The sequence below is a fragment of the Mesoplodon mirus genome (assembly GCF_964341445.2).
Source record: "Mesoplodon mirus genome assembly, chromosome: 2".
Classification (NCBI taxonomy): domain Eukaryota; kingdom Metazoa; phylum Chordata; class Mammalia; order Artiodactyla; family Ziphiidae; genus Mesoplodon; species Mesoplodon mirus.
This window is the reverse complement of record NC_138977.1, coordinates 188,579,534-188,604,593: the sequence shown is the minus strand read 5'-3', so window position 1 is coordinate 188,604,593 and position 25,060 is coordinate 188,579,534. Positions and strand designations below refer to the sequence as shown.

Sequence of the window (25,060 nt, the reverse complement as noted above, 5' to 3'; positions counted from 1 at the left end):
GTTAGATTTTTTTTTACTAAAATACTAGCCCAATTCTCCTCCTTCCTAACAAATTATTTTTTTTTTCAATATGCCCAGCCCCAGGAGACGAACCATACTTGCTTGTCATCCAGAGATGATTGTCTCATTCCCCTTTACTACCTACAGACTTCCTTAACTTTACCGTCTGCTATGCTGACTCATATTCCTGTTCTGTGTGGGGAAGCTGGGTGGGAAAGAGCTTCCTCTCAGATAAAAGCAGGCAGAATCAATGAACATAAGAAGTCCTAGTTTTACCACCCTTATACTCAGACTAGAATTGCAGTCGTGATCCTTATGGTGCTGGTATTCACTAGCACCAGAGCCATAAGCATCACAACTGTAAATGGGAGATAAGGCATTGGAACAACAACCAAATTTCAGGGAAAGAAGGATTTTAAGGACAGAAGGAACCTGAGTCTTTGGTGATATACTTGAACTGTCAAATCAACTCTTGAACCACATAAATCTAAGAATTTTATTAAAATAATAATGATAATGACAATAATAATAATATTATACAAGCAATTGTTTTTCAGGTTTTCTGTTACTGCTGTCCATATGTGGGTTATGCTCATAGTAGCTTATATGTAGTGAGCAACTACTCAATAAAAGATAAAATTCAATAAATGATTCAACAGTTCTCTACCTTTAGTGTACTTTGAAGTCCCCTGAGGAGCTAATAAAAAATGCAGGTATTCCACTTCTACCGTCTGAAATTTTTATTCAGAGGGTCTGAGGTTGTGTCCAGGAATCTGCATTTTTTATACACTTCCAAGGTGATTCTGCTGCAGTCATTCAGTGGATCATGCTTTGAGAAATACTTCAGTATGAGCTAAAAACAAATTATTGAAGTGTATGAGTGATTCAAAGAGTGAAGAATACAGTGAGTGGGAATAATCTTCCTACCCCATTCCATCCCATTTCCTATTCAGAAGACTATAATATACAAATTACACTGAGCACAGGGCTACCCTGTTGAGTCTGCAAATCACAGTAAGCACATACATTCTGGGCAAGTTCTGTACTTCATAAATTCAGAAGAGGAAAGTAAGAGAAATTAAACACTCACATTAGCTTGGATGATGACAAAGTAGCGAGTCTTGTCTTCGTAGTTGAGCCTCTTCCTTAACACTACATTTCCGGTCAACATAAGGGGGATTTCAAAAGTGTCATTGGATGTCTGCAAATAGGTAAAGATACACATTTGAGATCATCTGAACATAAAATGAATTGGACAATCTTATATTTCAGTTTAGTCCCCTTGAAAGTTATAGACAACATGTTAATCATCTGAAAACAGGATGTGAGTGTTAAGCTTCAGATTTAATACTCTTATTTCCAAAAACTTGTCATTCTGGTCAATAGGTCTCACTTTTGATAATAATAACCAGGAAACTTACTTCTTGTAAGTTTTTCATATACTATTAGGGCTACCCATCAACAGCCCTGGGATACTTCTAAGCCCAGATATCTGAAAAATCTTTCCTATTACCATATTATCTTTTCACAATTTTTTTAATCACCAAAGAGTTCAAAGATTGCAATTTGTGATTTCTACATAATATCCCTTTTCGACATTGGTGCCCATTCTGTATTCTCAGTATTTTCAAGTACTGTATTAAATACAACTATTAACTTGAAACTTTGTGTTTTTGTGAAAAAGAATGTGCTGTAGGTTGTTTTTTGTTTGTTTTGTTTTATTTGTTTTTCCAAGCCTCAAAACTGCTGTTCATTAGTTAAGTCTCCTATCCTGACAGGGGTTGAGTTTCTTCTTGGCAACATGCAGGTTATAAGGGCAACTTCCAAAGTGCCTTCCAGCAATACTGCTTTGGCATGAGCAGCCCTCACTGTAAGACAGTATAGTCATTCCTCAAGGGAATATAATTTATAAGATCTGTCTCTCAGCCTTAAAAAGACTTTACATCACTTTTGTGTTTTAGTGCCATTTTGAAGACTGATAAAATGGTCTCTAAATTATGACAACAAATCAGTTTTACTTTTAGTATTGGAACTTTTTTGGTTGATTGTTTTGTGTAGTGGTAGGCGTGCATGTGATTGTGGGCAGCAGATGAAATACTTAGATTCTTACTTCAGAAAAAGGAGGAGGAGGTGGGGGAGAGGCAAAGCAGGAGGAAGAAAGCAGAAGAAGAGGGGAAGGGAAGGAAGAAAGAGTGTGTGCATGCCTGTCTGTGTCTGTTTATACACTCAGCTGACACAAGGGGAGTTACTTAGAAACAGAGTTAATGAGAGAACAGCTGACTCAAATCTTCTATCTCAAGTTCATTTGGGGGAATGTGGGCAAATTAACCTTCAATATCTAGAGTTGTGATCTCTCCCTCTCCATCTTTTTCTCCCTCCTTCCGTGACCCCCTCTCTTTCTAGTACACACACACACAGTATACAATTGATAGATATTTTTTAATGATTTATTCTGTGTTCATGCAAATGGTTTTGCAGGTCTTTCTTGGATTCAGTCATTTAAAAAGTAACATTTTAAAACATAAATATAGAAAATGTGCCATAAAAGATATTTACAATTAAAAACAGGTGTTTGACATTTTCCCTAAATTTTTGCCTATTTAAACACTGCGGGACTCTAAACTATGCCAGGGAGAGTAAAAATCGTTTAATCTAAACATCTAAGTTAGTTATGGGGAATACTTTAGTTAATAATTGCCATATACACTGTAAAACACAACTCAGTGTGTTGTTATAGGGTTGTTAACTTTCAAAGACTCAATAACTGTAGAGACATATATCAATTCTAGCATGTTTATGAAATATACGGTGCATTACTTACCAAAACGCCACCTCATCCTTGGAGTCATAACTCCAAATGAGTTCAGATAATTGGTGGCTTTGTGCTTTAGGGGAGGCTATGCCCCTAAGTGGGGTGAGTTTTGACAATCTAATCCTACCATGGAAAATCCACACTCTTTGCCAGTGATTGTTTTGGAAATGTACGTGAGATCTAACTCTAAATAATCTGAAGAATTTTTCTTAATGGTAAAGAGAGAGAGAGACAAAAAAAGTGTTCCCTTCTCTGCTTACAGATGCTTCTATAAGGATGTAAAACCTGCAACCATCAGCAGCCATTTTGGAACTATTGAAACAGTTAAACTAGAAGTAAAAAAAAATGCTGAAAATGGAAGAGCAGAAAATGGAAAGAAGCTGGCTCTGTGATATCTCTGAGTTGCTTAACAAATCCTGATACCTCCCCTTCTCTGAACAACCTGTTACAAGAGATAATATATGACTTTGTTGGCAAAGTCACTTTAAATTCAGTTTTCTATTATTTGCAGCTGAAAGCACTTTGATACATGATTATCTCCTGCCTATGTGTCCTCATCATGTAGTCCCCTCTCTTTTCCATTTATGCCATGACTCTTTGCAGGTGACATTTGTTTTTAATTTTCTCCTGCCTAAACATTCTATCCCTCATTTCTCTGGATTATAAATCCTGCAAATCTTATTCGGTAAAATATTCTTTGTCATCCAATTTAGGATTAAATCTTTGCTCTTATGTTACATTATTTTTTTCAAACAGCATTTGTTATTTGTGTATTTTCTGCTTTCCCTCACAGATTTCTCAAGGATCTCAGTCTATGATGTGGAAATGTTTACATTTATGTTTCTAACCAAGTAACATAATGGATGTTTGTGATCCTATTTTAGTTGATAATTTTTATTGGATATTTGTAGAATTATTACAAGCATTGTAGTTAGTAATTAAGGATTAGATTGTTCTTAAAAACATTTTTTAATTAAATCTAATTCTTATTAGCTAAGTCCATCTTTTATAGATATCTGAGATTTTAATTTTGCTAGGAGTTTCATAAATACTTATGTTCCAAGAAACATAAGGAGAATATCTGCTTTATGATCAATGTTGTTTATAAATTACTGCATATGAAAAGCCTTTGTGTTAAAATTAACTAATTTATTAATGAAACAAGTATTTATAAAGTATCCATTCTGTCTTGAAAAAACAGAATAATAATCATGAGAAAAATTAGAAACAAAGTATGGATAAATGTTTAGGGTGCTCTTTATTTTTCCTCTAGGAAAAAGAATATTGGATTAGATCAACTCAAAGTAAATGCCCTGCTGTAATGCTATTTCTAAAGCTCTACCTAAGGAGGAAAAAAAGAGCAAAATTTAGTAAGAAAATATAGTTGTTTTTAAAAATTATATGATAAGGCAATGTGACAATGATTTTCAAAGTTTAGACTATATAAGGATCATAGAAATGTATCACTTAGATTGCAGATTCCAAGTCTATTCCTCCAAATTCCAGAAATTCTCAGAAGTCTGTATTTCTAACAAAACTCTTGGGTGATTCTCATGTAGAAACTTTAGGTTTTACTTTGAGAAACACTAGAATAGAAGATAGAGAGGACTAAGTTAAGCATATAAGAGTTTTGGCATTTGCTTGTGATCTCAACTCAATAATAAGCTCCTATAATACATTTTTAAGATGGATAATTATTTCATTTTTCTTTATTTTGGAGCTAGTTGTGTTAGGTTAACAAATTGACTTGATGTTAGATTGGGATGAACTTTTAAATATAATTTGAGTGAAGACTCTCAAAGGTAATAACATGTTGAGCATTTAATATTTTGCGATTTTAGTAATTACTAAAATTGTGCTTTTCTAATTCAATCTGATTCCTTTAATAATAAATAATATGTCAGAAGGATCCCATAACTCTGATATAGATATATGTGTGTGTGAGTGTGCGTGTGTATCAGTGTATCAAGAGTATCTCAGTCTTATACTCTTGTCAAAGAACTGTTTGAGGTGGAAAGGGAGGTAGAGTCTGCACCCTCCCTTTCTCTACCATTTATTTTCCTCTCCTCTCATCCTTAGAGATTTGGTTCATCAACAAAGAATAGGGGTGTAGGAACACAGTCATATCCTTTTTCTTAAGCAACCTACATTTTTTGGAAATAAGGCCCTGACCCTCTTTCTGTTAATTTTGGACACTGCTCTGTAAAGCACAAACTAGCACTTGTTTCTTTGGGTGATGAGAATTTAAATGCTGACCTCTACCTGCCCAGTGTTAATCAGGTCATTCCAATAATGACTAAGCCTCTTAATACCCACAGGCCCCAAACATCTGCTCTCCATCAGGAAAGGTCCATTCACAACTCCCTGGCAGTTTGGTGTCTCAGTAACTGTCAGAAAACGGGCAATTCTCCATTTAGTAAATGAGGGCATAGGGCAGTTTAAATGATTTTATCACTGTTGGAAGGATGAGAAAAAATGTAGGAGGCATGTGTAGTGCCCTCCCTTCACACATACACTCACACTGACTTAAGCAAAGAAGGGAGATGGAATGTTGACACTAACAATTCCGTGTTTCTCCAGAATTGATTCCATCCCCCCACAGCCCTCTTTATTAACCTGTGGGAAGCTGAATTAGTACCAGCGTAGATAAAATGACACCTCTCTGCTAGTCCTGTAAGGAGCGGTTGGGCCCCACAGTTGGAGATTATCTGGAAATGGAATATGAGGTACTTAGTGTTATTTGTTCTCAGCTGAGAACTCTGGTAATTCATAATTTTCTAATAAGCAGAAAAGATTCTGTTTGGTTTCTCATACCTATGCTATATTTACAAATACTGTTTTTGATATTATCCATTCAACTGTAAGGACTAGAAATTCAGTTCAAAAGAAGAGAGATTTATTTTTGAGACCTGCACACACACAGACACACACATACACATATACATGTATATCTATTTTCCTGGTTATCTAATGATAGAACCAAAGTACAAATATGCTTTACTGGGCCTGCAACTGGGAAGTGATGGGAACTTAGGTAACAAGGAAAACATTTTTCAGTCTTTCAGAGGCTGTTAAGTTCTCTTATTATTGTTTTTCTACATTTTTTTGGAATCTCTCTCTCCCCTCTCTCTCTTCCTTCATCACCTCTAATCTCTCTCTCTCTCTTCAGACTTTCCCCATTTGTTCATGTTGAACAGGACTGTGACTTTATCTCTTAGTTTGAATAAACAGCACCAACTCTGTGTCCTAATCAGTCTCTATTTGGTCTTAAGCTTGTCACAGATTAATCAGGCCACCATGCCATTAGCTGCTGAACCATCCATCGTTTGGTGTGACTCCCCTAATCTGAATTACCTGAAGTGAAAAGTGGAGGATTAAGTAAGATCATGTAGCCCTTGTCTACTCAAAAGGGACTATGATTTGAGCAGCAACATTAGTTTGCTCCTAGTAGAATACCAACACTCTGATAATTGTTTCTCTACTTCATACACACTCATTCTTCCCTGCCACATAAACACACACAAATATGTATATGCACATTTAGGGGTAAAGGAAAGATTACAGTGCAGTTCATGTCACCTTCTTCTAACCAATTTCGTAGGAAATTGTATTTAGAAGTTTCTATTTGGCTTCAAAAGTACATATGTTGTAAATTTAAAATGTCACAGGCTCACAGTTAAACTACCTGGGTTCAAAGTTTTACCCAAAGAAGGACTTTAGGCAATGACCTAATTAAACACAAGTGTTCACAAAGCTCATGCTTTGTGACCACCTAGAGGGGTGGGATGGGAAGGGAGGGAGGGAGACACAAGAGGGAAGAGATATGAGGATATATGTATATGTATAACTGATTCACTTTGTTATAAAGCAGAAACTAACACAACATTGTAAAGCATTTATACTCCAATAAAGGTGTTAAATAAATTTAAAAAATAAAATATCCAAATAATACCTATTATATTAATAATTTCCTTTTTCCAAATAAAATAAACTCCCCAAAATGAAAAATTCCACACAATACATGACAAATTATTCTCTTTTTTTCCTTGAATCTTTCTTTTTCCTTTCTTTTCTTTTCATGTTTTAAAATATAATTAGTTCAGTGTATTATAGATGGCCTTACTTTTTATTACCATGAAGGCACAAAAAAATAGTATTTTACAGTAACTGTGATGAGCATAGTACAAATCCTCTTAGTTCACTCTCTAGCGGACACCAATAATGAGGTATTTACTAAATTATTTTCATCTGAAAATATCAGACGAGAAAGGATAGGTTATGATGCAAGAATAAAACTCCCAAATTAATAGAATGTTTTAACACTAGAATTTTTTATTTCTTACCCATTCTACATATCTACACTAACACATGTCAGAAAGTGGGCTCTGTTTATGTTTCCATTCAGGGACTCGGGCTAATGCATGTTTCACCTCAACATGTTTTTCTCCAATCACTGCAGCAGTGGGAGGGGAAATGGTGACTTGTATTTGATTCTTTGGACCCATATCTCATTAGCCAGAGCAAGGAATTTTCTCCAACCCAAAAAAGTTCACTTCTGGCATGTCTCCAAAAAGAGGAAGAGCCAGAAAGTTTTGGAAAATAACACAAATGCTTTCACTTTAAATTTGGTTAATCAGTTAAGCAGTTCTTCATCCCCAAACTTCTTCTTTCTTTATTCTAGATAAAATTCAATAAAAACAATGGCAAAAAAAAGTGCAATTTAAACTCTTCTGATTTTGTTAATAGGTTAAATAAAAGTGCTTTGTTTCAGTGAAGAGCTTACAACATTTGGCAATTTAATTTTTTTAATTTTATTTTGGATAGTAAAAAAAAATGTCTGATTCTTATTTATTCCACATCTCCTAGTATAATTGTTCATCTACATCATAAAGGAAATACAGGTATGGTAAAAAAGATCCTAATAATGCAAATGATTATTTTCAATTTATCCTCTATTAAAATCAGAATAGAACCTTCATTTCCTCTATTTTTTTCCCCACAAACTTAAACAAAAAGACTCAAAAGTGCTTTTCCAAAGTAGATCAGTTTATACGACATTCAAAATGATGATAATAATGCTGAACATTATAGTAGGTATGACAGATTCTTAAGGGAGCCCTCTCTATCCCCACTTGCTGATGAGCAACTCATACCTTTGTTTAATCCCCTCCCCTTGAGCGTGGGAAGGACCTCTGACTTGCTTCTAACCAATAGGATATGGCACAGGTGACAAACTGTCACTCTTTTTTTTTTTTTTCTTTTTGCGGTATGCGGGCCTCTCACTGCTGTGGCCTCTCCCGTTGCGGAGCACAGGCTCCGGACGCGCAGGCTCCGGACGCGCAGGCTCAGCGGCCATGGCTCACGGGCCCAGCCGCTCCGCGGCATATGGGATCCTCCCAGACCGGGGCACGAACCCGTATCCCCTGCATCGGCAGGCGGACTCTCAACCACTGCGCCACCAGGGAGGCCCCAAACTGTCACTCTTGTGATTGCCTTATGTCATATAAGACTCCATCTTGAAAACTAGCTCTAGATACTCTCCTTGCAGGTATAAGGAAGTAAGCAGTCAAGGAACTAAGGGTGGTTTTTAAGAGTTGAGAGCAGACTCCAGCCAACATATAGCAAGAGGCCAAGGCCCTCTGTCCTACAACAATAAAGGAATTAATTCTAACAGCAGTCTGAGTTTAATTGGTAGGGGATTCTTCCCTACTCAAACCTCCAATGAGAACTAATCTGGGCAACATGTAGATTGTAACCACATGAGAACCTAAGCAGTTCAGCTTAGCTATGTCCAGACTCTTAAGCCGCAGAAACTGAACAAAATGAAAGTGTGTTGTTTTAAAGCACTAAGTTTGCCATCCAACAGTAGATAACTAATACATTATGCTAATTACCAAGCCTTGTCTAAAGGATTGGTGGTGACATATAGTACGGGTAATTGGTAACTACTACATGTGATGAGTCAATAATTTTAAGTGATATTATATTTTTACTTCTCTGATATTTAGGAACACATTAATATGAGGGTATCCTCACTTATGTTCTTTTGTTGGAAAGAGTTATCCTCTTTTTTAATGGACAGAGATAAATGAAACCATCCTGAAGTTGATTTGAAATGTCAGTGTTTCTGGTTACAAAATAGTGCTGGTAGTAAACTAGTTGACAATTTATCACTGTAGATCCACAATCATGGAATAAATAAATGTATGTTCTTTTTTTGCTGTTAAAACTTTGAAATACTTCTATCATTGCTGCTATTGCCTAATATTTAGGAAAGCCCTAAATGTGGTTCAGAAGCAAAAATGAGTAAGAGTACTAGTCTTCTAAAGGTATATTGAAGAAAGAAACTCATTGGGTATAAAGTGTTCTGTTTCTATATGGCTAAGACCCACTGGACTAAATCTTCCCACAAATAACACCTGTGAACTCTGGACAAAGTACAAAACAAGCAAACAAAAATACCTGACATCCCTGCATCCCTGGAGAGATAAGAAAAGCAGGCATATTCTGGAGGAGATTAGACACTTGAAAGAAAAGACAACATGGGTGAGTCTCCCGTCTTGGGTATTTGGCCTGAGGGAAGAGTGATTTGGCACCTTGAGGGGGCAGTTAAAACTCTGATAGAAAGCCCGAAGTCTTTCTGACATAAAGGGATAGATTCTGGGACAACCAAAGCTGACAGAAAGTGAGGGGGGATGGATATTATAAAGGAGAGAGCCAGAAAGGGAAGGAACAAAATTTCATGCATAAGTTATGTCCAGATCCCTAGTTGATCTTGAAACCAAACCTGTATGGGGTCGACTACAAGCAGATCAACTAAGAAAAAATATATATACTGAATTGAAAATTGAACTGCACCCAAGAGAAAGAGTTTCCAGTTTGAATGCAACCAAGTTCTCTGCTAAAGTTAAAAACAAACAAATCTCTTCAGAGTAGTATAACAGAATCAAGAGTCTCTCCACAATACAACATTCACAGTATCCAGGATAGAGTCCAGAACAATTTGACATATAATGAACAAGAAAATGTGATCCCTTCTCAAGAAGAGAGAAAATCAATGGAAGACCAAAGTTAGACAGGCAGACAAGGATTTTTAAAGCAGCTATTATAACAATGCCTATTTTTAGAGGTGTAAAAACAATATGCTCACTATAAATGAAATGATGGGAAACTCACCAAAAATTACAAACTATAAAAACTATAAAAATATGGAAAATTTAGACCTGAAGGTTATACTATCTGAAATTTAAAAAATAATAAATAAAAAGAGACAATTGGATACATTGGATAGTTTTAAGAATAGAATGGAGATGGCAGAGAACACTATAACTTTGAATATAGATCAACAGTAAACACCCAGCTTGCAACCAAGTGATTAAAAAATGTTGAAAATATGTGAACAGAGCCTGTACCTGTGGAACAGTATTTAAATGCCTAATATGCCTGTAATTGGAGTCTCAGAGGGAGAAGAGTCAGGGAAATGTCATGAAAATATTAAATAATAGTGTCTGATAATTTCTTTAACTGGTGAAAGACAAATTCAGAGATTAAAGTTCAGCAAACCCCCTTAAAAAAAGACAATTACAAAGAAAACTCTACATTGGCATGCTCCCATGGTCAAGTTGCCAAGCACTCAAAATTAAAATAAAAATCTTGAAAACAGTCAAAGAAAAATGGCACATTACATACTGGAAACATAATTCAAATTTCCATTGTCTTCTCTTATCAGAAACACAAGAGGCCAGTGTTTAAAGTGATGGGAAGAATTAATTAAAACATACTTTGGGGCTTCCCTGGTGGCACAGTGGTTGAGAGTCCGCCTGCCGATGCAGGGGACACTTGTTCGTGCCCCGGTCAGGGAAGATCCCACATGCCGCTGAGCGGCTAGGCCGGTGAGCCATGGCTGCTGAGCCTGTGCGTCCAGAGCCTGTGCTCCGCAATGGAAGAGGCCACAACAGTGAGAGGCCCGCATACCACAAAAAAACCCCAAAAAACAAAAAAAAAAAACCCATACTTTGTATTACAGTAAGGCAGAAGTTACATTCATAAATTTCTACAAGGATGACTTGGATAATGTAAATGAGTGAAGTCATGAGGGTAAAAATGGATATACATATATTGTCTGAGTGACAGAAGTTTGCTTAATGGGAAAACATTAATTCAACTCTAGCTGATGCTGTCTTATTGGAAATCAGGACCAGGGTTGTCATACATCTATTTCTTAAGAGAGAAGAGAAAACTAAATTTGAATGTGGAATTCCATGATTTTTAGATTTTGGCTCAGAAATTATTTAAAATAATTTGTGGCCAAACAAAATTTTGTGAGTTGAATGAAACTCCAGGTCACTAATTTGTGATTTCTGCTAATGAATAACATAGCATCAGATGGAAACAAACAAAACAAAAAATACCCTGGGGAAAAAAAATAATACCCTGAGATTTTTAAGTAGAACAGACCAATCTACACCTTTTACTACTTACCATACAGTGTGAGACTAATTTTAAAGAAAATTTTAATTGTGGTTGCAAAAGCCAGAGGGGGCCACATTTTCAGGTTACATATATTTGTAATACATACAAGTTTGTTTTAACTCTAAGAAATAAGCAGGATAATATTATGATGCTATTAATTATAAGCAGAATTTCTAGAGATTTAACAATTTAAGAATATAAAAATCATCAGATAGCTCTTTCTCAGAGATTTTATAAGAGAAGAAACTGGCATTGAGGTTTGCATTAACTCTCTATGATGATTAAAGATGGATTCTCTCTGTAAGGATGTGGCTTGGTTAATGCTTTCTCTTCCAATATACCCTAACTTAAGTGCCGTCATGATGTCTTATTCTTTTGCCTCACTGAATTATTACCATGCCCAGAGAATTTCTTTCATTATTCCATAGTAGCACTAGCTTGCTAAAGTACATTTTTTTTTCTTCTTTCGCAATTTGGAAACTGCATGTGAATGATTGGTTTATTCAATCTGTAGGTAGTAAAAGGTACATATTATATTTCACGCCAAGCCCGGAAATCTCTGAAAGGGGGAAGCATCCAGAAGGAATTACTGCATAGCTAACAAGGAATTTCAGCCTCACAAAACTTCTAAAAGATAAATTCCAAGTAATACATTTCTGTCTCCCACTATATCTAATCCTTGGGTAGGTTTTTTTTTTTTTTTTTTTTTTTTTTTTAATGCAATGTAATAAATATTTCCCTAAAATACATGGCCTGGTCATTCTATACTTTTTTGGAGTTTCATTTTTACAGCTTGAGGAGTAAAGATTAGGAAATGACCTTCATAAAATATAAGCTAGAAACATGACACACACATACAATTAATTATTTTAAAAATCTAAATAGTAAAGAAAATAAATGGTTTAGAAATATTCTGTATAGTCAGCTGCCTATTTCTACTTAAAAAAAAAATGTTTCTCTTGCCCTTTTCCCTTCTGCTGTTTCTTTGATCTTTTCCATTCGACTTCTGTGTAACCCCTCATACTTATTGTCCTTTGCTGTCACATTCTCATCATCTCCCCATCTCTCGGTTTCATTACCTCTGTCTATAAACATGTGGAGGCATACATTTTAGAGGAAAAACAAAAACAAAATCCCTCCAAATCTTCCCTTGACCCTGCTATACCCATGGGCCTTTTGTTTTGTTTTTAAAATTTTTTTGAAAATTTTAACTCAAGTGCTGCAACTATTTTCTTAGAGCACAACAGAGGAAGAGTGGAGCACATATTACTCTGAAATCGAGTCCTGACTCTCCAGCTTAGAGGTGGGTGTGTGTTACCAGGCAGGTCACGTTACCTATGAACCTGTGTTCGCTTCTATGTGATAGAGATACTACTACTAACTAATCGATTTGTGAGAATAAGATGAGGAAATGCATTCACAATTCACTTAGTTTTCACAATCAATTGGTGAGGTAGATCTTACTGAGAGCTCTTAGTCTCTGAAAGTTCAACAGGTTGTTTTTGATTGTTTAAAGTTTATATAAGAAATATATAATTTAAAAACAAAGATACAATGTTAACTTCACCACTTTTATATTCCTAATATTAAACCTAAAGGAGAAGCATTAATTTAAAAAGTCACTTAAGTGATTTTAAAACTATGCTTTGGGGAGCCCTTGGTGTTCTGAGAAGCTGCCTCTGGGAAAAGAGGAAGGGAAAGATGGCAGGTAGGACTTCCAGCTCTAGCTTCAAGAAAACAATTCTTTTTATTTGTGTTACATATACTATATCATTGGGAAAAATAATTTCACAGCCTAAGGTACAATGTAGAAGCCCCACTGTCTAATGCAAAAAAACCAAAAACTGAAAAACCTATTGCTAGAGGCTTTGTCCTCTTTTCTACCTCAGGTTTCATTGGTGGAGAAGGGGCAGTGATGGTATTAATTTGCAAGTTCCATAAAGCATACACATCACATTGGTAATATCATGTCCAATGATTTACTTAGAATGCTTAGGAGTCCACTAACATAATGGAAATTGAATAAAAATGACATATTATACCTATGAATACATTTTAAACTTTTACCTACAAAACTCACCAAGAACTAGCTTTTATAAGTATAGCACAAATATTTTTTTAAAATGTAATTTTGAGATAGTTATTAATAATAGTATGATTACTAATGTGGTTCCAGGAACTGAGTAATTGAGAAATATAATAAATGTCAGCTGAAGTAAATATTAATTTTATTCCTTATAGTGAACTCACATTGCAAGTAGATATTTACATACCGGATCATCTGGATTATACTGAATAACATATTCTATCTGTCCATTTGGGCCATCATCTATGTCTGTAGCTCCATTGTCTCCTGAAAATCCTGTAAATACTGTGGTGCCAACTGGAGTGAGCTGAAAAAAAAAAACAAAAGAAAAACTGTCAACTCTCATTTGATCAACAGCACACCAGAAGTGTCCTGGCACAAAAAACAGACATTTATTACACAAAGGAAAAAAGCAGGCAGTTGTCCACAACCAGAGATCTGAAGTATTTCAAAAGAACACTTGCAAACACATGAGTTCCTATAAAGTCTGAAATTTCCAACGTCATGGTCCTTGCTTTGGATAAAGAAATAGAAGGCCCTGATTCAGTGTGAAGCGCATTTGGACCAATTTATGATCATTAGCATCTTAGTTCCTATGGAGAAATGCATCTGCTGTTCCTCCTTAAAAAAACCTTGATGCATTAAGTTATCTACAAACTAGGATTTAAACTGTAAGAAGGAATTAGTTACTTTATTTTAAAATCAAAAACCATTTCAGAGAGATCAGTGAAATCCAGTTGGTAATTACATGCAAGTGGCAAATTTAAGGGAGAGAGTTGGAGACAATGGATTCCCTGTCTATCAGAGGAGAGAGAAAGCTGGGATTTTCTTTAGTGCTTGTAGTATTGGTTAAGTAGAAAGCCATCGTGTGACAGAACTGGAGAAATTGTAATATCTTTTCATTTTGGATTAAAACAACAACAAAACATAAAATGGCATATAAGACCATGATTTCACATTTGGCCTGAGCATCTAGCTTTATTTCTTATTGATCTCCAACAGAGAATCACTGTTGTTTTCTCTTACTTGCAGGTCTTTGTATTCCTACATCCAGAGTCCTGTCTTCAAGCTTTAACTGGGATCCTTCTCATTAGTTACATTTCAACTTAATTAAGTATTGCCTTCTTCTAAGCCATTCCTGACAGAATTTCCCTACCCCACGTCAGAACATGGCACCCTTTTCATTACTCTTATATTTTATACTTTACTTCTCTAATCATCACACTGTCACAATGAATAAATGAATTTAGTCAATAAACATAAGCTTTGTGCCTCTACAGAACACAGACTTTTAAATTTTATTCTGAGATATGTTTTGTTAGGTTTTAAATGGGATTCCTTCATGGAGAAATAGTTTCAGAGAGAAAAAGAAGGCGTTATCTCATTTACTTCTATTTTCAGGGGCTACAGACCCAGATAACTGGAGGGATATCAGGCAATGTAAAAGAGTGAAGCAAGTCTAATGGGAATGATGGCAACTGGGGAACACTTCCCCCTCTAAAATAGTAGCTGCTACTCAGCCTCAGCGAATTCTTGCCATAATGAAATATGGAGCCAATGTTACTACATCTTCTAATGTTCTAATTTTATAAGAAATCTCTTGGTTCTAAAGTCAGCAACAGATTTGAGAATTAAACTATGAATTTAATGTCCCCCCTCATAAGTCCTTTGGCACAGCAACCACAGAAGTTTGCAACCTCTGATTTAGAAAAATAATACAATTATGATTAAAGAAGTGATTTTAAAACTGTGCTTTGGGAAGCCCATGCTTTGGGGAACTGTGAGTACAAAGTAGCATATTTATAAAGTCAGCTCTCCTGGCAGGCAGCTTTTAAAGGCAAACTTTGACTTTCTGCAGCTCAAAGAGAACTGAGGATAAAGCGAGAGGAGATGGTTTTAATAGCACATATACGAACGTGGGCACACCATTGGAAATGTTAGTTAACAGAAAGGTTTCCAAGCCAACATTTTAATATTTTTTTAATGTAATCCCTGTCCCCAAAGACATCATTCTCTCTTATAAAAATTCACCCACTCCTATGTAGTTGTGCCTTGGTTTTTAAATTATGAAAATTTAAAATTCAATGCCAACAAGTTGTTTCCAGATATCTAATAAAACAAACAGAGCATTTAAAGATCTTTGTTGCCAAAGTAAATAACTGTGCCACAGAGTTGAAATAAAAAAATTAAAACCAAGCAAAAGACAAAAGGAAACAAACCAAAAAACTTGAACAATAGGTGTCTGAAATTTTTGAAAACAGACTTCTGCCCCTACTTTTAAAATGTGGTATTTAGCTGTTGACAGCAAAGGACTCAAGTAGTATATCAAGTTATTAGTTCAGCATTTAATAGTGAGTTTTGCTCCCTTCCATATGTACAAATGTTGTACATATAGGCCAAACATCTTAGAACAGATTGTTCATTTTCACTACTGGAATAAGTAAACATCTACACACAGACGTACACATGTAAAATGCAACGTTAAAATGGATCCATAATTGAGCTACACACATTTATTCATTATCTACCGCGCGGATGGTGGACCTGTTCAGATATAGGCTAGCGTTTGCAATCTTTGAAGCTAATATAAGAGAAATAGCTAAGAAAAAAGAGTGTTAAGGTATTTTGTTTTAATATGGAAGGTCTGGAAAGAGTAAAATGGGTGCAATGAAATGGCCTATACCAGATGCAAACAAGCAAAAGAGAGAGCATGCAAAATGGTTTTAACAAATAGATTTCAGCAACTTATTTCATTCATTTTCTTTATATATATATATATATATATATATATATATATATATACACCAACAAAAATGTGTACATATCTATGTACACAACAAAAATATGTACATATCTATGTACACATACACATGTCACATATATAAATACACACATATCACTGTTACTTATTCTTATGACAGCGACATGGCACTCTAGTGCTTTCTGAATTTCTAAATATTATGTGGAGGTTGAAAATCTTCACAGGACAGTCAGGTTGTTTGTTCTACCTGTGTTGCCCTATACATTATTATTTACAATTTTCAGGGCACAGTTGCCATACAGATGGTCATGTTCTGTGCCCTTTAACATTTCAATGAGTCTCAGAAATATAAATTTGGTTTTCTGAAGGGCATTCTATTCATGGGATGATTATCACCTTAGGCACCTGCCTGAGGGTGTCACTTACTTATTTAGTTCATGTCTTTTTCCACAAATGATTTTATACAACTACTGGGAAAATACAGAAAAATGCATAAATGCACACGTAAGTTAAAGAAAATAAAGCCAGAAAATTCAATATTTCAAGAAGATGCATAAGAGAAATTTGAATGTAAAAGGTGAGCAGTTCTCAGTTAATTGATTATCCTGTGAGCCACAGCTGCTTGAGCCAACCTAAAAAAAGAGAAAATTTTCCTTACTAATCTTACTTGAAATATTTCCCCACAGAAGTATTGTATTCACAGTTTCATATAAATATAGTTGATTCTCATCATCCATGGTAGTTCTGTACTATAAAGACACCATGAACACTGAATTAACAAATACTGAACCAATGCTCCTAGGGGTAATTCAAGGTTATTACATTGCTGAGGGGAATACAGGATTAAGTCCCTGCAAGCCTCTGGTTACAACATTTTCATCAACAAATCAATATATAACCTTGTTTAATGGTTGTTTCTGTTTAAAAACACTTTATTTAATATGTTTGGCCTATTCTACTGTAGATGCTCTATATTGCATTTTTCATTTTATTAACTGAATTATTCAGCTCCAGAATTTGTTTCTTTTTTTTATGATTTCTATCTGTTTGTTAAATTTCTCATTTTGTTCATGTCTTGTTTTCCTAATTTCACTGAATTGTCTTTCTGTGCTTCCTTGTAGTTCATTTAGTTTTCTCAAAACAGTTATTTTGAATTCTTTATCAGGTAAATCACCAAGTTCCATGTTTTGGAGTTAGATTACTGTAGGATAATTGTTATCTTTTGGCGATGACATGTTTCTTTGATTCTTTATGTTTCTTGGAGATTTGCATTGGCTGCTTTCACATTTGATGTAGCAGATACCTCCTCAAATCTTTTGTAATTGTCATTGAGTTGCAGATATTTTTCTTGGTCCCGCTTACATCTGGGGTTCTCTTCAACGTTGTATGAATACACCTGCCCCGCACATGTTGCTCCAACAGAGGGCTGGAATCTCTCCTCGAGAGGAATGAACTTTTACAAAGTCTCTTTCATCCACAGATGTCTGCCCAAGTCAGTATTACCCAGGTTTCCCCAGACCATGACCCAGAGGAGTTGGGGCCATTTCACTGCTCAGCCAGTTCAATGGCTTCTGCTAGTTCAAATTCCAAACCAAGGTCTCTCTGTCTATTAACCAATGCACAGGTGGGCAGAACTACTTCCAGGTCTCTTTGCACATGGTGTTGGATCCCACAACTACAGCAGAGGTACTTTTGTTCATAGATAGATGCTAATTTTTATTTGTTCAAAGTGGGGACTTAAAGAAGGGACATCTTACACTACCATAATGTTGATGTCACTCTAGGCCAACTTTATATTCAGCAAAGAAATGGTATGTTGTTCATTTTGAAGAAAATATTGAGCAGGATGAATCTTGGAAAGCACTCCATTAATCATAATATTGTGTTAAATGTACATATTTAGTGATAGGATAATGCCACTGGCATTAATGTCCTTGTATTGGTAGGTAACAATAATCTCCTGACATTTATATCTATTATATATTTCTTGGAGTCTCATGTAAGATAATGACATGAAAATTGACATTTTGGTAGAAATAAAATGCTAAAATATATAAATTCTGAATATCTAAAATAGTTTTTTATACATATTTTAAACCAGTGCCTTCCGATAGACTTCAATGGCTTTAATGATTAAAGAGAAAATGTACAAGAGTCCAGAAGAAAAATATTTTTTATAATAAACACAACTAAAATAACACCACTTGAACTGGGAAATAATTGATACAAATGATGATATTATCCAGTTTTGAAAACCTTCTCAAGAAAAAGGCACCCCAAAGCAATAATTTAAAATGCAATTGGTGTGGTATTACTTTCTTACATACTTCATCAAGAATCCAAGTGTTTAGATTTCCCCTCCCCTCTAAAAAGGATAGAACTTCTGAAGGGTCATGGACATTAAATAAGCTGAACTAGAATTCACTATATGATGATTTACATATAATAATCATTTAATGACAGAACACCAACAATGGCAGTGGGTGCTCTGTATCTACTCATAGACATTATAAAAACAGAAACATTGTCTTTAGTGGAGCAAGATTATGTATAAGTCTATATTGGACTAATACATGTCTATTTTTCAGTTACAAATATTGTAATCTGACTGTGTACTAGACAGCCATTTCGCAGCAATTATTCTCTTAAGAACAAACACAAATGATTTTCTCCTATATTTTTGTAGCATGAATCCATCCTCCTTGTAATTGTTAATTTTATGCATCAACTTGACTGGGCCATGAGGTGCCCAGATATTTTGTTAAATATTATTCTAGGTGTGTCTGTGAGGGTGTTTCTGGATGATATTAACATGTGAATTGATAGACTGAGTAAAGCAGATTGCCCTCCCAAACATGGGTGGGCCTCATCTAATCCATTGAAGACCTGAATAGGACAAAAAGCTAGTAAGGAAGAATTCACTCTCTGCTCCTGACTGTCTTCAAGTTAGGACATCTGCCTTCTCTTGCCTTCAGACTTGGACTCAGATTGGAATTTAGACAATCAATTCTCCTGTTTCTCTGACTTTTTGGTCTTGGACTAGAACTATACCAGCTGGGTCTTCAGCTTGACAACTGCTAATCTTAGAACCACTCAGCCTCCATAATCTTGTGAGCCAATTCCTTATGATCAATCTCCCTTGCTATATCCCTAAATCAATCAGCCTATCTATCTATCTATCATCTATGTATCTTTCAGTTATGTTGACTAATACACTCTTGATCCAGTTTCTCAACAGTGAACAAATAAAATTGAGTATTTGATTTTGCACAGGTAAAGATTCATCTCCCATTTTCTAACTCATCAAAGTCTATACGGCTATTGTGTAGCACTTTATGGAACAATTGCTGATTTAACTGCAACAGCGGCCATAATATCTTTTGGAACTTTGATCATACTCCATGGTCCTTTGAAGATTATCTACAGTGATTCCATAGTCATCTATACAAGATATTGTAAATTCCTGAACTCTAACTTATGTTGTTCTGGAAAATACACCTATTTTAAAATGATTAGTTACTGTCTTCTTCTGCCCTTGCACTTATTTTCAGGCTGTTCTCAATTATACTGCATGATCTAAAGATCATCTTCCATAAAAATAATCTTTCCAAATTAGAAGTCACTCAAGCTTTGGCTATAATTCAGCCTTTAACTTCCTTCTCTGAAAAAGTAATTTTATGAATCTCTCTTGCATGTCATCCCTGTCTCACAAATATGCTTTAGAAATAGTAATATATTTAAAAACCAATGGGGTCCAACAAATGAAATGGAGTGATGAATTTGTAAACAGGTGCATATTACTGAGAACTTCAGCTTTTGCTCACAATTGCAATATTACATTATCTCTGAATCTGTGATTATTTATTGAGAGTTTATTATGGGCCAAATCACTGTTTCTATGACCATTATGTTGGTTTTATATTAACTCATTAATATAACATTTGTTTTATTTAAACATTCAACCAAATCAAATGTCTATTTGAAGTTTATCTTAAAACTTATAGAATCAGTACCAAATAGTACACATTCTTGAATTCACATTCAGTGGGTATTATCTTGCAGTGATTTATTGAAATCAAAAAGAAAAATATAATAAAGGAATTACATATGTTCTTCATTTTCCCTTTAACATAATATAGCTTTTGCACCTGTGTATAAAATCTTGACTTTGTTTTTATCATGAAAGCTAGATAATTAATATTGAAAATTATTTCCTCTGAATAAATTTTTAAAAATAAATTCATGTAGATAATCAAGACAATATAGTACTGGCACAAAAAAAGAAATATAGATCAATGGAACAGGATAGAAAGACCAGAGATAAACCCACGCACCTATGGTCAACTAATCTATGACAAAGGAGGCAAGGATATACAATGGAGAAAAGACAGCCCCTTCAATAAGTGGTTCTGGGAAAACTGTACAGTTACATGTAAAAGAATGAAATTAGAACACTCCCTAACACCATACTCAAAAATAAACTCAAAATGGGTTAAAGACAAATTTAAGACCAGACACTATAAAACTCTTAGAGGAGGCTTCCCTGGTGGCGCTGTGGTTGAGAGTCCACCTGCCAATGCAGGGGACACGGGTTCATGCCCCGGTCCGGGAGGGTCCCACATGCCACGGAGCGGTTAGGCCCGTGAGCCATGGCCGCTGAGCCTGCACGTCCGGAGCCTGTGCTCTGCAACGGGAGAGGCCACAACAGTGAGAGGCCCGTGTACCACAAAAAAAAAAAAAAAAAAAAAAAAATTTAAATGAACAAACCAAACAAGAACAAACACATACATATAGAGAACAGAGTCATGATTACCAAAGGAAAAAGGGGATAGAGAAAGGGCAAAATTGATAAAGGGGGGTCAATAGTATGGTGATGGATGGAAACTAAACTTTAGGTGGTGAGCACACTGTAGTGTATACAGAAATCAAAATATAACACATGAAATACATAATGTTATAAACCAAAAAAGAAAAGATTATAAACTACCAATATAGTCAACTCCTTGAGGCCAAGGACAATGTCTTCATTGAATATGAATTCAATAAATGTTTATAACTAATGCACTGTGGAAAAAAAGAAAGACATTATATGGATAACTGATGGAGCTGGAATGGTAACTATGGATCAGAAGTAGTAATGTATCAGTGTTCATTTCCTGATTTCTGATGGCTGTACTGTTATGTGGGAGAATATCCTTATGTGTTGGAAATATACACTAAAGTATTTGGGGTAAGAAAGACTCTTTTCAGTAACACTCTCAAATGGTTTGGAGAAAAAGCTTGTATTATTCTTATAATGTTTCTGTAAGTTTGAAACTATTTATACATTAAAATATAATAAACATTTCCTAGTTAAAAAAAATCACCTTATTATATCTAGAAATTATAAAGAAAACAGATATAAAATGTGTAGAAAATATTCTTAACTATATATGGAATCTCTCTGTTATGCTTCATCATGGAGACCATCTGTGCATTTAGATCTACCAGAATGGCTCTGAGAAGAGCAGATGTTCAAAAATACATATATTAAATGGAAACAGATGATATAGTCACAATGAAATGTGAAAGAATAGCACAGAACTAAAAATTTGATCAGGAAAGTGAAAGCTCAAATTGAATAGATTCAGAGACATTTCACCATTATGAGAAAAAGCTGAAGTTCTCAACAGTGTTCCACTAATTACTGCCTGTTTACAAATGTATTTTTGCATTTCATTTCGAAGACCCCCTTGGTTTTAAAAAATAGTTATAGAAATATAACTATTTCTAAAAAGCATACTTCCAAGGCAAAGATGACTTGTAAGATGGCCAGAACCTATACTAAGTATTTTAAAAGCATTATCTCTTATAATCCTCAATACAACTTTTTAACATTATTTTTTGTTATTATATTTATTTTACAGTTAAGGAATCCAAGGCTGAGAACTTCTGCCTGATGTCATACTTCTAATATTTGGTAGATAAGGACTGCAACACAGATTGTCTGGCTTCGAAGTGTTAATTCTCAAGCACTGTGAAATATATTATTTCAAAAATTTTGCAATTTGCTATTAAGAAACTTTTGAGAAGAAAAGGAAATGAAAGAGGAAATAAATATAATTTGGCACATAACAGAACCAAGATATACAGTAATCCGAAATGATACAATTTGGATGATGTATTACATCAAAGATAATTTATGTTTGGCCCTAAGGAAAAATACTTTTGATATATTTTACAGAAAGACAAAGAAATCCAATTTAGCTTGTGCCTGTGTTTCAGAAAACTTGTATTAAATAATTACTGCTATTGAAAACAGGTTGGTTCTCAGCAAGTAAATTATTTCATGAATCCCCAAATTCACCATTTCAGCACGCTAACCTTTTCATTAGTAATCAAAACTTTATTGCTAGTGTATTGCATAATGTCTGAAAAAGCACTCAGTAAATGCTCAAGGGGCAAAGAAGGAAGAAAATATATCCAACCACAGTAATTTGCATTTTCATCAATGGTTTTCAAAAAATCAATGTTTCATAAATCACTAACAAAAATGTTAGGTGAAGGTTTGATGAGGAACAGGATATGTACAAAGTCTTAAAGTCGTTTTCCACAAAATAGTTTTAATTACTTATTAATTATTAAGTATACAAAAATGAATAAATATAGTAGAAAAACCTGGCAAACACTGTCTTTCCAACATGATAAAAGCTATCATTACCAGAAATGGGACACACTGATATTGTGAGTCTCTTTTGTTACATACTATGAAGAACATGCTATCACTTTTGTGGTATTTCTGAACAAAATCTATAATCATGAGGAAATATCAGGTAATTCTAAATTGAGAAATATTCTATAAACTGTCCCACTCCTGGAAATTATTAAGGTCATTAAAGTCAAGGAACTATTAAGGAACTAAGATTGAGACTAGAAAGACATGGCAACTAAATGCAATGTGTGACCTTAGGTTGAATCTCTGACCTATAAAGGACCTTATTGGAAAAAAAATCAGCAAAATTTGGCATCTGTAGATTACATACTAATATTGCATTAATGTAATTTCCTGATTTTGATGGTTATATTGTAGTTATATAGATGAGTATCTGTGTTTGTAGGAAATACACAATGAAATGTTAAGAATTTAAGGGGTTTCATATGTGCAACTTACTCTTCATTGGTATAGAAAAATAGTTGGAACTCCCCTGGTGGTGCAGTGGTTAAGAATTCTGCCAATGCAGGGGACACAGGTTCATGCCCCAGTCTGGGAAGATCCCACATGCCGCGGAGCGGCTGGGCCCGTGAGCCATGGCCGCTCAGCCTGCGCGTCTGGAGCCTGTGCTCCACAACGGGAGAGGCCACAACAGTGAGAGGCCCACGTACCGCAAAAAAAAAAAAAAAACACTCTAAAGTTTACAGACTTTTAAGATGTTAACCAGGACATAATTTGTGATATACTTGTAACATCAACAGTTATGAAACAACTTGACTGTTCCTGAAACCTAAGGTTGTTTCAACTGCTAACCTTTACCTTCCCAAATTGTAAATGGCCTTTTAAATTCAGATTTATGAAGCATCCTTTAAAGTTTCCTATTATTAAGAACTTAGAGAACTTGATCAAACACAATTTATTAAATTGACTGTGATTCTTTTGGTACCCCTTGCATCTGAGCTTCATAAAACTGTGCATGTAGAAAAATCTTGTTGAGATAAAAAGACATTTCGAATAAGGGGAGTCATATTAATGTTATTTAATAAATATGACTACTTTTTCTGGGACATGAAAAGTATGGTAAAGATTCTTAAGTAGCACAATAGTCATATCCAAATAAATACATAATTTGTCCCTAGAGTTACGAAAAAAAGGGCTCTAATTCATATAAATACGTAACATCCCCCTAGACCTACGTAAACAGTACTATAATTCAAATACTCATATTTACCAGGTTAAAAGAAAAAAAAAAACTGGGTTTCTTTTTTTGTCATCACTGTTGTGTCACCCTATATAATTTATCACAATCATCTAGAAAGAGTTTACTCCTTTTTAAAATACTTCCCATGTATAAGCTTCTCAAATTTAACTCAAAACAAACTCTTACTTTCTAAATCATTCTTATCTCAGGAAAAATCAAAGTGAACATATATGTTAAATAATACTTTCCTGTTTCATGATTGTTCCATTTCTGCTTCATTGAGAAGTCTATTTATGGAACTCCTACAATGTGTCAGGTACTGTTCTACTCAAATAACAAAACAAAGTGCTAGCTCTAATAGTGATCCAATTCTAACAGGGTAGATATAAAATATATATATATATATATATACACACACACACACATATACACACACACACACACACATATATATATATATATATGTATATATATCCATATATAATACCAGGTTTAAATAAGTGATCAACTAATTTCAGATTTTTAAAATTAGTTGTAAAATATACAGGTGAGGTGCTATAAACTAAAATCTGTGGACTTATTTTTCTTTCCTTTTTTAAGACTTATTACATGTATTCATTAAACCCTATAAGGTAGGTTTCTAATATTTTCATTCCCAGTTTCTACATGAGGAAACTAAAACATAGAGAATTTTTTTTAAAAGATAAATGCAATTTAAAAAATGGTAAACCAGCTCTATCATAGTTGGACACTTGAGTTGTCTCCAGTTTTAGATTATTATGGAAATATCATCAACAAATCTCCTTATACATGCTTTCTGGTAGACATATGTACCACAAGAGCAGACTTGCTGAGTCACAGGGTATCTACTTGTTTACCTTTCTTTTCTTTTTTTTTTTTAACATCTTTATTGGAGTATAATTGCTTTACAATGTTGTGTTAGTTTCTACTGTAAAACAAAGTGAATCAGCTATACGTACACATATAATCCCCATATCCACTCCCTCTTGCATCTCCCTCCCACCCACCCTATCCCA

At 34.7% G+C, this 25,060-nt stretch overlaps 1 protein-coding gene across 6 annotated transcripts in view; it reads right to left on the bottom strand.

Annotated features, from left to right (window-relative positions):
- Window positions 1–25,060, bottom strand: part of PCDH15 (protocadherin related 15) — a gene marked incomplete at both ends in the record, with an annotated part of 722,972 nt that overhangs the window by 411,954 nt on the left and 285,958 nt on the right. For all 6 annotated transcript variants that reach the window (XM_082633167.1, XM_082633165.1, XM_082633166.1 and 3 more), the window contains 2 exons: window positions 1,091–1,201; window positions 13,558–13,677. In XM_082633167.1, coding sequence (XP_082489293.1) covers window positions 1,091–1,201; window positions 13,558–13,677 — 231 coding nt within the window. The remainder of the gene's footprint in view (window positions 1–1,090; window positions 1,202–13,557; window positions 13,678–25,060) is intronic.